This window comes from Hypanus sabinus, chromosome 2, assembly GCF_030144855.1.
Source record: "Hypanus sabinus isolate sHypSab1 chromosome 2, sHypSab1.hap1, whole genome shotgun sequence".
Taxonomy (NCBI): Eukaryota; Metazoa; Chordata; class Chondrichthyes; order Myliobatiformes; family Dasyatidae; genus Hypanus; species Hypanus sabinus.
Genome location: NC_082707.1, coordinates 40,533,263 through 40,549,920, shown reverse-complemented (window position 1 = coordinate 40,549,920; position 16,658 = coordinate 40,533,263). Strand labels below are relative to the sequence as shown.

The 16,658-nt window shown below is 43.7% G+C and overlaps 1 protein-coding gene across 2 annotated transcripts in view; it reads left to right on the top strand.

Moving 5' to 3' along the window:
- The window catches only part of ccdc39 (coiled-coil domain containing 39), a 133,897-nt gene that overhangs the window by 40,061 nt on the left and 77,178 nt on the right, over nt 1-16,658 (top strand). For both annotated transcript variants that reach the window (XM_059944769.1, XM_059944778.1), the window contains exons 10-11: nt 675-869; nt 5,733-5,897. In XM_059944769.1, coding sequence (XP_059800752.1) covers nt 675-869; nt 5,733-5,897 — 360 coding nt within the window. The remainder of the gene's footprint in view (nt 1-674; nt 870-5,732; nt 5,898-16,658) is intronic.

Sequence of the window (16,658 nt, the reverse complement as noted above, 5' to 3'; positions counted from 1 at the left end):
GTTATCAAATTGCATGGTGGCAATTATTATAAATTTAAAGGCCACATCTGATTAGTGTAAATTTCAGAATTTTTCCAACTACTGTATACAGGAAAAGTTCAATAAAATGAATTTGTTTGGAAATTCCACTGGCTTGAGAACTGATTCATGCATTGGTCCAGAGTGAGCTAAGCTTTGGAATGCAGCTGGGATTGGATATGTGGCTGAAGCAAAATACTGGATTTGCAGAGAGCAAAATATTTTGAATACAAGAGGTATAACAAAGTTTTTTCAGTGAATCTATTGAATTCGAAGGGAGTGGGTGATAGAACCCAGCAAGTTTTGGTTTGTATGTATGAGCTTGTGAAAAGAAATTTAAAACACCTAGAACTGGAGACTAGAATATATGTTCAATTTTTTTTGACAGACTCAAACATACAAACAGCAGCTTCTGCTTTATTACCCACTGGCTTTATATTCAAAGAATATTCACTGAGAAAATTTAGTATACCACTGTGCATCATGAAAAATAAGTAACATAAAAGTGCATTTGGGTATTAATCTATAGTCTGAAAAAAGAAGCTAATTTGGCATTACCAAAGCTCAAAGAGTGCTGGATTATATGAATTTTTGATTCACACAGTCATTCCAGAATGTCAAAGCATGTTCTTTATTTACCTATGAATCTTTAATAGGAATTGGATGATCAAATGAAGTATCTAAAAGACAAGAAGTTTAAGAAGACTGAGGAGCTTTATTCCATTAATGAGGAAGTCAAAACAGCTACAAACCAAACATCAGGAAATAAGGCAACACTCCGCAATCTCAATAGCAGAATTGACAAACTTGACCATGAAAGTATTAAACAGCAGGAAGTCATCTATAGCCAGGTAACCACAGGATATTGTCATCCATATTGCTTTGCTGTATAATGCTATAGATGAAACTCTCTGGTTCCCTCGGCTGCTTGAGTCTAGGGAAGACAATCTCTAAGATTGAGATTGAGATTGAGATTGAGGCACAAGCCCACCCCAGAAGACAGTTTGTGTGGATGCTGCGTGATTCGTTATCCCGTTACAAATCAGTACCACAAAATAATAGACAGTACACAACATACAATCAAAAGATTTAGCTTTATAATTCTTAATTTAACTAAAGGGTTAGAAAAGAAAGAACAAAACAAGAAAAGAGCCCATTTTAATGAAACAGTCTGATCTGCATAAGTTGGAGCTCACAGTTTGCCCTTCGCCGATCCTCCTTCAATCCTCCTTCTTCAAATCACAGCCCCACTCTGGTCAAATCCTATGACCTCTTCTCTCTTCATTTCCCTAACAAAAGCCCCAAGCACAACCTTAGCATCCCTCACTAGAGAAACCTCCCCTTAATCCGGCCATCCTAATTGCATGGCACACAATTCACCGATCTGTTATCTTCAACAGTAACCCAAACAAGCAGCTTGCACAGAACAGTGCAGATGAAATATAGAACAGCATAACAACAAAAAAATAAGAACCAGGGTAATACATAGCTAACAATTTCTCCAGATGTTTTTTGTTGTCATATAATAGTGAATGAGTTTAAATATTTTTGTATATTAAGTAATCTGATAGTTACATGTGCTGACGATAATACATTGACTGGCCTTATCTCAAATAATAATGAGGCAGCCTACAGAGAAGTCATCACCCTGACACAGTGGTGTCAAGAAAACAACCTCAATGTCACAAAAACAAAGGAGCTGGTTGTGGACTACAGGAGGAATGGAGACAGGCTAACCCCTATTGACATCAATGGATCTGGAGTTGAGAGGGTGAACAACTTTAAGTTCCTCGGCATACACATCATTAAGATCTCACGTGGTCTGTACATAGCAGCTGTGTGGTGAAAAAAGCACAACAGCACCTCTTTCACCTCAGATGGTTGAAGAAGTTTGGTGTGGGTCCCCACATCTCAAAGAATTTTCCACAGGGGCACAATTGAGAGCATCCTGACTGGCTGCATTACTGCCTGGTATGGGAACAGTACTTCCCTCAATCACAGGACTCTGAAGAGAGTGGTGTGGATAAGCCAGCACATCTGTAGATGTGAGCTTCTCACTATTCAAGAAATTTACAAAGACAGGTGCATAAAAAGGGACCAAAGGATTATTGGGGACCCAAGTCACCCCATCCACAAACTGTTCCAGCTGCTACTATCTGGGAAATGGTACCACAGCATAAAAGCCAGGACCAACAGGCTCCGGGACAGCTTCTTCCACCAGGCCATCAGACTGATTAATTCACGCTGATACAATTGTATTTCTCTGCTATATTGACTGTCCCATTGTAGATACTATTTATTACAAATTATTATAACTTTCACATTGCACATTTAAATGGAGATGTAACGTAAAGATTTGTACTTCTCATGTATATGAAGGATATCAGTAATGAAGTCAATTCAATTCAAGAAAGGATTCTGGTGCATTTGGCATGCAAATACAATTGTATAGAGGTCATCAGTCAGTGGAATATTTTGATGCAAATTATAATAAACTTTTAAAGGCTGTGCCTGATGGGATAGTTATATCTCCAGTTTACAATGACCGGACAATGATGCTACAATCAAAGAATAATTAGATATTATTGTTTCCACTAAATGTTTGTTTGAAAAAAATGCAAACATGTTATCTGAAATATCAATTTCCAGCAGCAAAGGGTTTTGATGATGCTATGGCCTGTTGACCAAAGACAAACTACTAACAGTTTTGTACTCTGGCTTTATATCCACTGGATCAATATTGCCCAAACTCATTTAATAACACTTGAGTTGTTTCAATCTATGGCCTGAGTGCAAACATAGACTAAAACATTTATGGGCACTATAAGAATCCACAATACAAAATATTTCTGGAGTGTTTATTTTTCTGATCTTAATGTTTTTTGTCCTTTTTACCATAGATACTTAAACTTGGATGCTTTTGCAGATACATGCTTGGTTCCCCATATCTTGAGAAAACTTCTATTGGCCATAATATTTACATAACGTTTTGGACTGTATCCAATATTACAAATGATGTTTTTGACAAATATATTAATTCTGTGATTCCACATTTTGATAACTTCAATAAGTCGAGCTATACAGCATTCAAGTTTATCTCAGACATTAAGCACCAAAGACCTTATTAATCAATAGGTACTGGGGTGAATAACAATAATGTCTTTCATTATATTAATAATAAGCATTGGCAAATAATTTTTAGTAAATACTGACATTTTCACTGACAACTGACCACATTGATTAACACAAATGCAGTTAACAGACTTACTAGCAAAGTTTTACTGCTTGTTTTCCAAAGCGTTCAGTAGCAGAGCTATATCTTGCACAGATTCAAAAGAATTTATGCTGACACAGATTCAGCATAAATTGTATGGCTTGTTTAATGTTTATTAATTGTTTTAATTTATAATGGTTTATTTCCTACTTAAATAAAAGAAAATTCCTTCAAACCTTTTAAGTTGTTTATTTTATTAGTTTGTAAAATTTTCTGAATTGCAGGGACATTGTAAAAGCTGAACAGTGAGAGTACTGTGAAGGGACATGGCTCTATTGATGTCTTAAGTAATTTTGTAAAAGTATTTAAGGTTTATCGCTGTTCAAAATAATTAGAACAAACTCATTGTTTTTGTTTTTAATCACAAATGAGAAAATCTGCAGATGCTGGAGATTGGAGTTCTTGTTTTTATCCTTTTTTTCTGATGTGGTTGTTGTGTGTATGGCCAGCATTCATTGCTCTTCACTAACCATCTTTAAAATGTTAATGGTAAGACACCATTGTGAATCATTGTAGCCCTTCCGGTAAAAATATTCACATAGTACTTCTGAGTAGGGAGTTCCATAATTTACAAAATGAAGAAAAAGTTATTTATTTTGTGGTCAGATAATTTGTGACTTGGAAGGTAACATGCAGATGGTGTCCTATTGTGCCTTCTACATAGTGTATGTCATAAGTATAGAAGAAACAGGTTAAGAAACTTCTGTTAAGTATCATAGTCAAGCATAGAGCATTTTTTGACAATACAGCCAACGTACAGTATAGAGAATAAATGTTTGGAGTCCAACCAGAAATGTTACACAAAGATCCTGAAAAATTCCATTTAAAAAAGGCCCAATCAAAAACTTTACATTAACAGTGACTCAAGCTGATGACTGGATTTTCAGTTAAAATCAAAATGTACGTACAGCCAGGTGGAATGTAGTGCAAAGTGGTCATTGTGTTGTGTACTAAGGTAGTAATTAGTATTGGTTTCAGAGCTGAATGCTTGAAGAGAAGTAACTGTTCTTGAACCAGGTGGTGTGGGACTTTGGCCTTCTGTACTTCCTCCCTGCTGGTAGCTGCGAGATGGTGGCATGGCACAGATGATGGAGATTTTTGATGATAGATGTTGCAGCTACTTTTAAACTTCAGAAAATGCTAATTGAATTCAAGGAATGGATACAAGATAAACTAGAATAAAATGTTTTCTGTCTGTACATTTGCTACACACCTCACCTGAGCAAAAGTTGTTCAAAACCAACAAAGCTAAAACATGATTTTCACTGGAACACACACAAAATGCTGGAAGACTCAGTAGGTCACAAAGCATCTATGGAGATGAGTACACAATCAACATTTTGGGCCGAGACTCTTCACCAGGACTGTTAATTTTTACTGTTAATTTGAGAGATAATATTTGCATAAATGGTATAGAAATTATCTTGACCTCAAGGATTAGGTTTAAAATTCAGATTTCAGATGTTGTGAAAGAATAATTACCCTGTTTTTATATCAGGGCTTATCTTGCTTGTAATCAACACCTTCCTTGCTGAGACCAAAACTAGAAAATTATTCTTCAGTATCATTTTCTACTTCATCATATTGTGCACATTTATGTAAAAATGCTTTAACTTCTGTCGTCAGTTGAAAGGCAGGTGTCTTCAGTGAATCATCATATACTTGACGGAAATAGACCATTTGCAATTATGAGGTGTGATTGATAAGTTTGTGGCCTAAGGTAGGAGTCAATTTTAGAAAACCTAGCGCATTTAGTTTTCAACATAGTCCCCTCCTGCATTTACACACTTAGTCCAACGGTCGTGGAGCATACGGATCTTGGACCACCAGAAAGTGTCCACAAATGGGTGATTGATAAGTTTGTGGCCTAAGGTAGAAGGAGATGAGTTATTAACTTCAAACTTTCAGCATAATCACTTAATGATTTGAACTGCATGTGCATGTAACGAGAGTTGTATAGTTCATCTCCTACCATAGGCCACAAACTTATCAATCACCCATCTGTGGACAGTTTCTGGAGGTCCAAGATCCATATGCTCCACGACCGTTGGACTAAGTGTGTAAATGCAGGAGGGGACAATGTTGAAAACTAAATGCGCTAGGTTTTCTAAAATTGACTCCTACCTTAGGCCATGAACTTATCAATCATCCCTTGTAACTCAAAGGCTGCTTTCAAATTTTAGGAATATTAATACTGTATAACAGATTATTTAAGGCAGAATTTTATCCTTTTTGCATTTGCATAAAATGTATTCACCACCAATTAAATTTCACAGAGGTTGATATCAGAGACTGGAACAAGTTTAAGAATGCACAGTTGGTGACTTACACTTCTGCAAACTACTAGCAGCAACAAATGAAAACCAATTTCTTTTCTGTGGTAAAACAAAACTAAATTATACTTGACTGGGTTGATGAAATATATATTCTCTTTTGATAGGATTTTCAGATCCAGCAGCTAGAACAAAGGCTGGCCAAGTTAGAAGGAAATGTGAGTCATAATGATAAAGAGGTTTTGGGAGATAAGGTGGAAGAACTCGCAAAGACTTTAGAAGAGAAGAAGAGCACAGTGAACCTATTGAATTCACAACTTAAGAAACTCCAGGTAATTAATCTGCATGTACAGTATGACTCATTTATTTATTGAATGATTGATTGATTGAGATAGAGCATGGAATAGGTGCTTTGAGCCATGCCACCCAATAACCCCAGATTTAACCCGTGCTGAATCAAGGGACAATTTACAATAACCAATTAACCTACTAACTGGTATATTTTTGCACTGTCGGAGAAGAATGGAGCACCTGGAAGAAACCCACGTGGTCACGGGAACAATGTACATACTCCTTACAAACAGTGGCAGAAATTGAACCCAGGTCACTGGTACCACAAAGCATTGTGCTAAACATTACACTACCTTGTCAATTTTGACAGACTTCCTTTCATCAAGTGAATATTTTGATGTTGTTTATCTTTTCAGAATATCTCTAATTTCACATTGGTCATTTCTTCGGCAGTTTGAACGGGGCACGACTGCGAAAGCACGTGAAAGTCGGCCTCTGAGATCAGCGGGAGAGTTTAAAAAGCGAGCAGATTGAGAAGGAGCAGTCATTTCATTAGCAGTTTGAACAGGGCACGACTGCACAAGCGCGTGAAGGTCAGCCTCTGAGATCAGTGGGAGAGTTTAAAAAGCAAGCAGATTAACAGAGCAGGCAACAGAGTAGAGGGAGACAAAGTAGGAAGGCTTTGGCTCTATATGCTTTGGCAAGCAGAGGCTGAGGACGAGCTTGCTCCCATTCAGGTAAGGCCAGGTAAACTCCTTTAATAACTCTAATTAGCTTAGGAGGTGGTAATGGAGGCAGCAGTTAGGGCAGTCGAGTGCTCCATTTGTAGTCTGTGGGAAGTCAGGGTGAGCACAATTGTCCCTGATGATTACATCTGTAAAAGGTGTATCCAGCTGGAGCTCCTGACAAACTGAGTTAGGGAACTGGGCCTGGAGCTAGATGAACTTCGGATCATTCAGGAGGCTGATGCACTATCATTAGCTCCAAAAGACTGGAAATAGAGTAAATACTGAAAGGCTTTTATTAGCAGCAAGACAGAACACGTCCATGCTAGATGACTGTGGGAGAAGCAGAGACACAATCACCTTTATCCAGGGGTCTGTGGAAGGAGCCACAGGAGCAGTCAGCAGAGGGGCATGTCCAGACAGATATACATGGTTTACTACATTAACCCTTCCTTTTTAAAAGAGAGTCCCATGGGGTGAAGTGACTGACAATATTTAAGACAGGTCAAGTCTATCAGGCGGTCAAGTCCATCGCTGCGATCTACGTAGCACTGGTGGTGATTGCACCGGCGGCGGTGGTTGTGCTGGCTCCAGCCTGACTTGAGGTGCCAGCCCGTTAGGCATCAGTAATCCCTCGTGTGTGTGCGTTGTTCCCGGTATGGGAGTGTCGTGAGGTGTCTGTGTAGGGCTTGGAGTGCGCGGTTTCTCGTGGGTACGGGGTTCATAGTCACCATGGAGTGTTCAGGGTAGGGGTCTGGTGCTCCTGCAGGCACCAGGTCGCAGATGGAGACCGTGTCCTCCCGCCCACCAGGTAAGACCACGTAGGCATTCTGGGGGTTCGCAAGAAGTAGGTGAACCCTCTCGACCATCAGGGAGTATTTATTGCTCCTCGCATGTTTCTGGAGCAGCACTGGCCCCAGGGACGTCAGCCAAGCCAATAGGGTTGCCCCGGTGGCCAACTTCCTGGGAAAAGAAAAGAGTCGCTCATGAGGGGTGGCATCGGTGGATGTGCATAACAGGGAGCGGATGGAGTGGAGCGCCTCGGGGAGGACCTCCTGCAGTCCCTTTGACCTAATGGCTAAGAGTGTGGCCTTCTACACCGTGGCATTCTCCTTCTCCACCTGTCCATTCCTCCAAGGATTATAGCTCCTGGTCCTACTAGTTGCAATACCCCTAACCAGCAGGTATTGCCGCAGCTTGTCGCTCATAAACGAGGACCCTCTGTCACTGTGGATATAGCGTGGGTATCCAAACAGAATGAAGAGCTTGCGCAGGGCCTTTATGACTGACGTGGTAGTGGTATCGGGGCAGGGGATGGCAAAGGGGAACTGCAACTACTCGTCGATTATGTTAAGAAAGTACACATTGTGGTCGGTGGAGGGATGGAGGCCCTTAAGGTTGACACTCAGTCACTCAATGGGGCAGGTGGCCTTGATTAGTTGTGCCTTTTAGGGTCGGTAGAAGTGCGGTTTGCACTCTGCGCAAACTTGGCAGTCCCTGGTCATCGTCCTGATCTCCTCAAGGGAGTAAGGCAGGTTCCGGGCTTTCACTAAGTGGAAAAGCCAGGTGACCCCTGGGTGGCAAAGATCTGCATGTAGGGCGTTTAGCCGGTTGATCTGTGCACTGGCACACATTCCCCGGGATAGGGTATCGGAGGGCTCATTGAGCTTTCCAGACCTGTACATGAAGTCATAGTTGTAGGTGGAGAGTTTGATTCTCCACCTCAAAATTTTATCGTTTTTGATTTTGCCCCACTGTTGGTTGCTGAACATGAACGTGACTGAGCATTGGTCGGTCAGCAGGGTGAATTTTTTGCCGGTGAGATAGTGCCTCCAGTGCCTAATAGCTTCCTCTATGGCCTGCGCTTCTTTCTCCACCGCGGAGTGCCGAATTTCAGGGCCTTGAAGGGTACGGGAGAAGAACGCCACCGGTCTTCCCGCCTGGTTGAGGGTAGCAGCCAGCGTGAAGTCGGAGGCTTCACTCTCTACTTAGAAAGGAGTGGTCTCATCCACTGCATGCATCATTGCTTTGGCAATGTCCCCTTTAATGCGGCTGAAGGCCGTGCGGGCCTCGGCTGAGAGGGGGAATGTGGTGGACCAGGGGGCGGGCCTTGTCTGCATAATTAGGGACCCATTGGGCAAAATAGGAAAAGAAGCCCAGGCACCTTTTGAGCACTCTGAGGGAGTTGGGAAGAGGGAGTTCCAACAGGGAGCACATACGATCGGGGTCAGGGCCAATGACTCCGTTCTCCATAACACACCCATGGATAGCAAGTCGGGTGGTTCCGAACACAAACTTGTCCCTGTTATAGGTAAGGTTAAAAGCTTTGGCTACTTGGAAAAATTTTTGGAGGTTGTTCTCGTGATCCTGCTGGTCATGACTGCAGATGGTGATGTTATCCAGATCTGGGAATGTGGCCTTCAGTTGGCACTGGTCCACCATCCGGTCCATTTCCCTCTGGAAGACAGATACACCATTCGTGACACCGAAGGGGATGCGCAGTAAGTGATAAAGCCTGCCGCCCGCCTCGAAGGCGGTGTAGGGGCGGTCCTCCGGGCAGATGGGGAGCTGATGGTAAGCAGATTTTAAGTCTATGGTCAAGTACAACTTGTACTAAGCTATCTGATTGACCGTATCCGCGATGCGGAGTAGTGGATACGTGTCAAGCTGCGTGAACTATAATCTATAGTCCACGACCATCCTATTTTTCTCCCCAAGGACTTGTGCTTGCCTCGATGATCCCTTCCCTGAGCAGCCGCTGCACCTCCGACTTGATGAAGGCTCTGTCCCCGCGCTGTACCTCCTGCTTTTAGTTGCCACAGGTTTACAGTCGGGGGTCAGGTTGGTGAACAGTGGTGGGGGAGGGATCTTGGGGGTAGAGAGGCTGCAAGTGGTGTCCGTAGTGCGGCTGTTGGCTTAGTGTTAGGTGGGATGTGTGGGTTGGTGTGTATGTGGTCAGTAGCAGGGTATGTGATGAATTCCTACAGAACTGGGGATTTCTGACAGTGATTGGTGGGAGGGGCCCATCATACTCCATTGTCACGCTTTTCAGGTGGCTCTGGAAGTCGAGCCCCAATAGCACAGGGGCACACAGTTGAGGCATGACTAGTAATGTCAAGTCTCAATACTCTGTGCCCTGCACCACTAGTGTCAATACACAACCCCCCCAGATCTCTGTTGTATGTGACCCAGAAGCCATGGCGACCCTTTGGCTTACCGGCTGTGTCACCTTGTCCGGGTGGATAAAACTCTCCGTGCTGCCCGTGTCAAACAGGCAGCTTGTCCTGCGCCCCTCCACCAGGATGTCCATCATTGACCTTGCAAGCTGGTGGGGAGCGATTTGGTCGAGGGTCACAGAGGCCAGAGTTGAATCGCCGTCTTGGTCTGGCACGGTGGGATGCCCGGTAAGCACACGTGGGTTGTAGGTGGTGCGAGGAGGTGCCGACCAAGAGGGCGACCCCCATGCCTCATATGCGGCACTGCTTGATCCCACTCGCAGTTTGGACTTTTAGGCCTTGGCGAAGTGGCCCTTCTTTCCGCAGCTGGAGCAGGTAGCTTCTCGGGTCGGGCAGCGTTTTCAGGAGTGCTTTTCGAGCCCGCAGAAGTAACACTTTGCGGACATGCAACTGGCAGCAGCCATGGTCGATTCGCCAGCAGGTTAGGTCTGCGGCGTCCACCAGGCTGTCAGGAGATTGCATGCCTGGAGAGCATCAGAATCATGCAGAGCGGCCTCCAGCATGTTGGCCAGCTCAATCGCTGAATGTAAGGTAAGATGGGCGTGTTCCAACAGCCGCTGGCGCACGTACATTGACCTGATCCCTGTGTCGAAGGCGTCTCTTACTAGGAACTCCGCATGCTGTTCGGCCGTCAGCCCCCAGCAATCGCAGGCCCACACAAGTGTCTGTAGGGCCTGGACAAACTCAGCGCTCGACTCTCCTGCCCGCTGCTGCCGAGTCGCTATGCTATGTCTTGCATAGACAGTGTTTACCAGCTGCAGATATTGTCTTCTGAGGGTGCTCATCGCGCCATCTTAGCTTGGCTGGTCTCTAATCATCGAGTAGACCCATGGACTGACCCTGGAAAGGCAAACTCTGCGCTTTGCAGTGGACTTGGTCACTTCAATCTCCTCCAGGTATGATTCGAAGCAGGCTAGCCAGAGTTCGAAAGTGTTGCCAGCCTCAGGTGTTTGCGGGTCGATATCCAATTTGTCTGGTCTCAAAACACTCTCCATGCTTTAAAATTACTGCTAATAAAATTGATGCACTATCAATAACTCCAAAAGACTGGAAGTAGAGTAAATACTGAAAGGATTTTATTAGCAGTAAAATAGAGCACGTCCATGCTGGATGAGACACAATCACCTTTATCCAGGGGTCAATGGGAGGAGCCATAGAAGTAGTCAGCTGAGGGGCATGTCCAGACAGATATACGTAGTTTACCACAGAGGCAGAGGCAGAAATAAACAGAAGTTACAGGAAAATAGTCACCCCTAAGAGTCAGGAGGCAGGTAGCTGGGTAACTGTCAGGAGAGGGAAGGGGAATAGACAGAATGAGCAGAATGCCCCTGTGGCTATTCCAATCAATAATAAGTATACCGTTTTGGATACTGTTGGTGGGGACAGGTCCCTACAAGGGACAAGTTGCGGTGGTTGCGTTTCTGGCACCGAGACTGGACTCTCAGCTCAGAAGGGAAGGAGGGAAAAGAGGAGAGCAGTAGTGATAGGGGATTTGATAGTTAGGAGGACAGATAGGAGGTTCTGTGGAAGAGATCAAGAATCCTGGATGGTCTGTTGCCTCCCTGGTGCCAGGGTCTGTGATATCTCGGATCGAGTTCTCAGTATTCTCAAGAGGGAGGGTGAGCAGCCAGATGTCGTGGTCCATCTAGGGACCAATGACATGGATAGGAAGAAGGAGGAGGTCCTGCAAAGAGAGTTTAGGGAGTTAGGTGCAAAGTTGAAGGACAGATCCTCCAGGATTGCAATCTCAGGATTGCTACCATGCCACGTGCTAGTGAGGCCAGAAATAGGAAGATAATGTAGCTAAATAATTGGCTAAGGAGTTGGTGCAGGAGGGAGGGCTTCAGGTTTCTGGACAGTTGGGCCTTGTTCCGGGGAAGGTGGGACTTGTTCCGATGGGACAGGTTGCACCTGAACTGGAGGGGGACTAGCATCCTTGTGGGTAGGTTAGCTAGTGCTGCTCTGGGGTGTATAAACTAGATTTGCAGGGGGAGGGGAACCAGAGTGTTAGAGCAGATGGTGAGATGGAGGAGGATAGTCATGCGAGAGCTGCAAGTATAGTGCATGGAGTAAAGCCAGCTCTAGCATATAAAGAGTCTTTAAGGAAAGAGAAACAGAATAAAGGGTGTAAAGGTAGTAAGGTAGAAGGGCTAAAGTACATGTACTTCAATGCAAGAAGCATCAGGAACAAAGGTGATGAACTGAGAGCTTGGATACATACTTGGAATTATGATGCAGTGGCTGTTACAGAGACTTGGCTGGCACCAGGGCAGGAATGGATTCTCAATATTCCTGGATTTCAGTGCTTTAAAAGGGATAGAGAGGGGGTAAAAGAGGAGGAGGGGTGGCATTGCTCGTCAGGGATACTATTACAGCTACAGAAAGGGTGGGTAATATAGCAGGATCCTCTTTTGAGTCAGTATATGTATAAGTCAGGAACAGGAAGGGAGCAGTTACTCTGCTTCGAGTATTCTATTGGCCCCCTGGTAGCAGCAGAGATATCGAGGAGCAGATTGGGAGGCAGATTTTGGAAAGGTGCCAAAATAACAGAGTTGCTATCATGGGTGACTTTAACTTCCCTAATATTGATTGATACCTGATCAGTTCCAATGGTTTAGACGGGTCAGAGTTTGTCAAGTGTGTCCAGGATGGATTCCTGTCACGGTATATTGACAGGCCAACTAGGGGGAATGCTAGATACTAGATCTAGTATTAGGGAACGAACTGGGTCAGGTCACAGATCTGTCAGTGGGTGAGCATCTGGGGGACAGTGACCACAGCTCCCTGGCCTTTAACATTATCATGGAAAAGGATAGAATCAGAGAGGACAGGAAAATTTTTAATTGGGGAAGGGCAAATTATGAGGCTATAAGGCTAGAACTTGCGGGTGTGAATTGGGATGATGTTTTTGCAGGGAAATGTACTATGGACATGTGGTCGATGTTTAGGGATCTCTTGCAGGATGTTAGGGATAAATTTGTCCTGGTGAGGAAGATAAAGAATGGTAGGGTGAAGGAACCATGGGTTACAAGTGAGGTGGAGAATCTAGTCAGATGGAAGAAGGCAGCATAAGTAAGGTTTAGGAAGCAAGGGTCAGATGAGTCTATTGAAGAATATAGGGTAGCAAGAAAGGAGCTTAAGAAGGGGCTGAGGAGAGCAAGAAGGGGGCTTAAGAAGGCCTTGGGGAGTAGTGTAAAGGAAAACCCCAAGGCATTCTTCAATTATGTGAAGAACAAAAGGTTGACAGGAGTGAAGTTAGGACTGATTAGAGATAAAGTTGGGAAGATGTGTCTGGAGGCTGTGAAAGTGAGTGAGGTCCTCAATGAATACTTCTCTTCAGTATTCACCAATGAGAGGGAACTTGATGACAGTGAGGACAGTATGAGTGAGGTTGATGTTCTGGAGCATATTGATATTAAGGGAGAAGAGGTGTTGGAATTGTTAAAATACATTCGGATGGATAAGTCCCGGGGGCTGACGGAATATTCCCCAGGCTGCTCTACAAGGCAAGGGAAGAGATTGCTGAGCCTCTGGCTAAGATCTTTATGTCCTCGTTGTCCACGGGAATGGTACTAGAGGATTGGAGGGAGGTGAATGTTGTCCCCTTGTTCAAAAAAGGTAGTAGGGATAGTCCGGGTAGTTATAGACCAATGAGCCTTAAGTCTGTGGTGGGAAAACTGTTGAAAAAGATTCTTAGAGATAGAATCTGTGCGCATTTAGAGAATCATGGTCTGATCAGGGACAGTCAGCATGGCTTTGTGAAAGGCAGATGGTGTCTAACAAGCCTGATAGAATACTTTGAGGAGGTGACAGGCATTTAGATGATTGTAGTGCAGTGGATGTGACCTACATGGATCTTAGTAAGGCATTTGACAAGGTACCACACGGTAGGCTTATTCAGAAAGTCAGAAGGCATGGAGTCCAGGGAAGTTTGGCCAGGTGGATTCAGAATTGGCCTGCCTGCAGAAAGCAGAGGGTCATGGTGGAGGGAGTACATTCGGATTGGAGGGTTGTGACTAGTGGTGTCCCACAAGAATTGGTTCTGGGACCTCTACTTTTCGTGATTTTTATTAACAACCTGGATGTGGGGCTAGAAGGGTAGGTTGGCAAGTTTGCAGACAACACAAAGGTTGGTGGTGTTGTGGATAGTATTGAAGATTGTCAAAGATCGCAGAGAGACATTGATAGCATGCAGAAGTGGGCTGAGAAGTAGCAGATGGAGTTTAACCCTGAGAAGTATGAGGTGGTACACTTTGGAAGGACAAACTCCAAAGCAGAGTACAAAGTAAATGGCAGGATACTTGGGAGTGTGGAGGAGCAGAAGGATCTGGGGGTACATGTCCACAGATCCCTGAAAGTTGCCTCACAGGTGGATAGGGTAGTTAAGAAAGCTTATGGAGTATTAGCTTTCATAAGTCGAGGGATAGAGTTTAAGAGTCACGGGGTAACGATGCAGCTCTATAAAACTCTGGTTAGGCTACACTTGGAGTACTGTGTCCAGTTCTGGTCGCCTCACAAGAGGAAGGATGTGGAAGCATTAGAAAGGGTACAGAGGAGATTTACCAGGATGCTGCCTGGTTTAGAGAGTGTGGATTATGATCAGAGATTAAGGGAGCTAGGGCTTCTCTCTTTGGAGAGAAGGAGGATGAGAGGAGACATGATAGAGGTATACAAGATATTAAGAGGAATAGACAGAGTGGACAGCCAGCACCTCTTCCCCAGGGCACCACTGCTCAATACAAGAGGACATGGCTTTAAGGTAAGGGGAGGAAAGTTCAAAGGGAATATTAGAGGAAGGTTTTTTACTCAGAGTGGTTGGTGCGTGGAATGTACTGCCTGAGTCACTGGTGGAGGCAGATACACTAGTGAAAATTAAGAGACTACTAGACAGGTAAATGGAGGAATTTAAGGTGGGGGGGTATATATGGGAGGCAGGTTTAAGGGTCAGCACAACATTGTGGACCGAATGGCCTGTACTTGCTGTATTGTTCTTTGTTCTTTGTAAATGATTTAAATAAAAATTGTTTGTTTCATCAGAATATTAAGTGATTTTCCAGGTCATTAAGTAGCAATATCCAATAAAATACATATTTGCAGGCATGTGAAGCATCAACTATATTTGAACTTTTAATGAAAAATATGTTGAACGAACACATGAAGTTGAAAGCCCTAAAACCAGTAAAACACCCCATAGTAAACAATGTGTTAGTTGCAGCTCAATTACCCTGGCTTTCAATGAAAATTGTTCTAGCTTCAAGCCATACTTCACAAATAATTGTGATAATTTTTGGGCTGCATATCTAAGGAAAGATGTGCTGGCCCTGGAGAGGGTCCAGAGGAGGTTCACAGACTTATTAAAAATAGTCATAGGCAAGTGTGTCACCACACTTAGATCAGAGTCTTAGATCAGTGGCATTCAGGTCTGGCACCCAATGACAATACAAAAGATCCAGGAATGATCTCTGGAAAGCCATCACAAGAGCGGTGGCAATTTTGGACTAAATTTGAATCAATAAAGAATGCTCAATAACTGTGGAAGGACTTCAGTGCTATTACCTCTTACAAACTGAAACCAAGAAACGTAGGTGTGAAAAAAGGTTTCACTCCCAGATTATCTCAATGCCTTCTACGCTCACTTAAACCATTGAAACATCAACGAACCTTCATGAACTGCCACAACCCCAGTTCACTCTGATTTTAGTCTCTGAGACTGACATGAGAGCATCCTTTAGGAGGGTGAATGCACAGAAAACGTCAGGACCAAATGGGGTACCTGGCTGAGTACTAAAGAACTGTGCTGACCAACTGGCTGAAGTGTTCACTTTTAACACAAATAAGTGTCTGCTTCGGTAGTCTGAAGTACCCACCTGCTTCAAGCAGGTTTCAATTATACTGGTACCTAAGAAGAACATGGTAACCTACCTCAATAACTATCATCCAGTAGCAATTTCATACACTATGATGAAGTGTTTTGAGAGGTTCGTGATGAAACATATCAATGCCTGCCTGAGAAGCGATTTGGATCTGCTCCAATTTGCCTAATGGCACAACAGGTCTATGACAAATACCATCTCATTGACTTCACTCAACCCTGGAACATCTGGACTGCAAAGATGTATATATCAGGATGTTCTTTACTGTCATACACAAAATGCTGGAGAAACTCAGCAGGTCAGGCAGCATCTATGGAAACGAATACAGTCAACGTTTTGGGCCAAAACCCTTCAGCAGGATTTGGGGGGAAAAACGATGAGGAGTCAGAGTAAGAAGGTGGGGGAAGGAAGAAACACAAGATGATAGGTGAAACTGGGTGGAGACTGGTGAAGTCAAGAGTTGGGAAGTTGATTGGTGAAAGAGATACAGGACTGAAGAAGGGGGAATCTAACAGGAGAGGACACAAGTCCATGGAAGAAAGAAAAAGGGGACGGAGCACCAGAGGGAGATGATGGGCAAGCAAGGAGATAAGGTGAGAGAGGGAAAATGGGATGGGGAACAGAGAGGAGAGGGCATTACCAGAAGTTTGAGAAATCGATATTCATGCCATCGATCAGGAGCTCCTCCAGCTCCCCCACACAAAAAAAAGAAAATATATTAGTGAAGAAAAAAAAGCAAATAATTAATGTCTCCACTCCCAATTAATACTCCTCGACTATTTTTTCCTCTTATAAATGTCCATCAAGTCCAACCTTGTTTCAGTCTTCATCATTAGTCCATTTCATTTCTATAATTCTTTACTCCTCTTCATGGACATAAGGTAATTCTTGTACAAATTTCTCCGCTTTCTGGTAGTCAGTGAAAAAATTTCTTTCTCCATTATCCAGGAAAATTATCAATTTTGCTG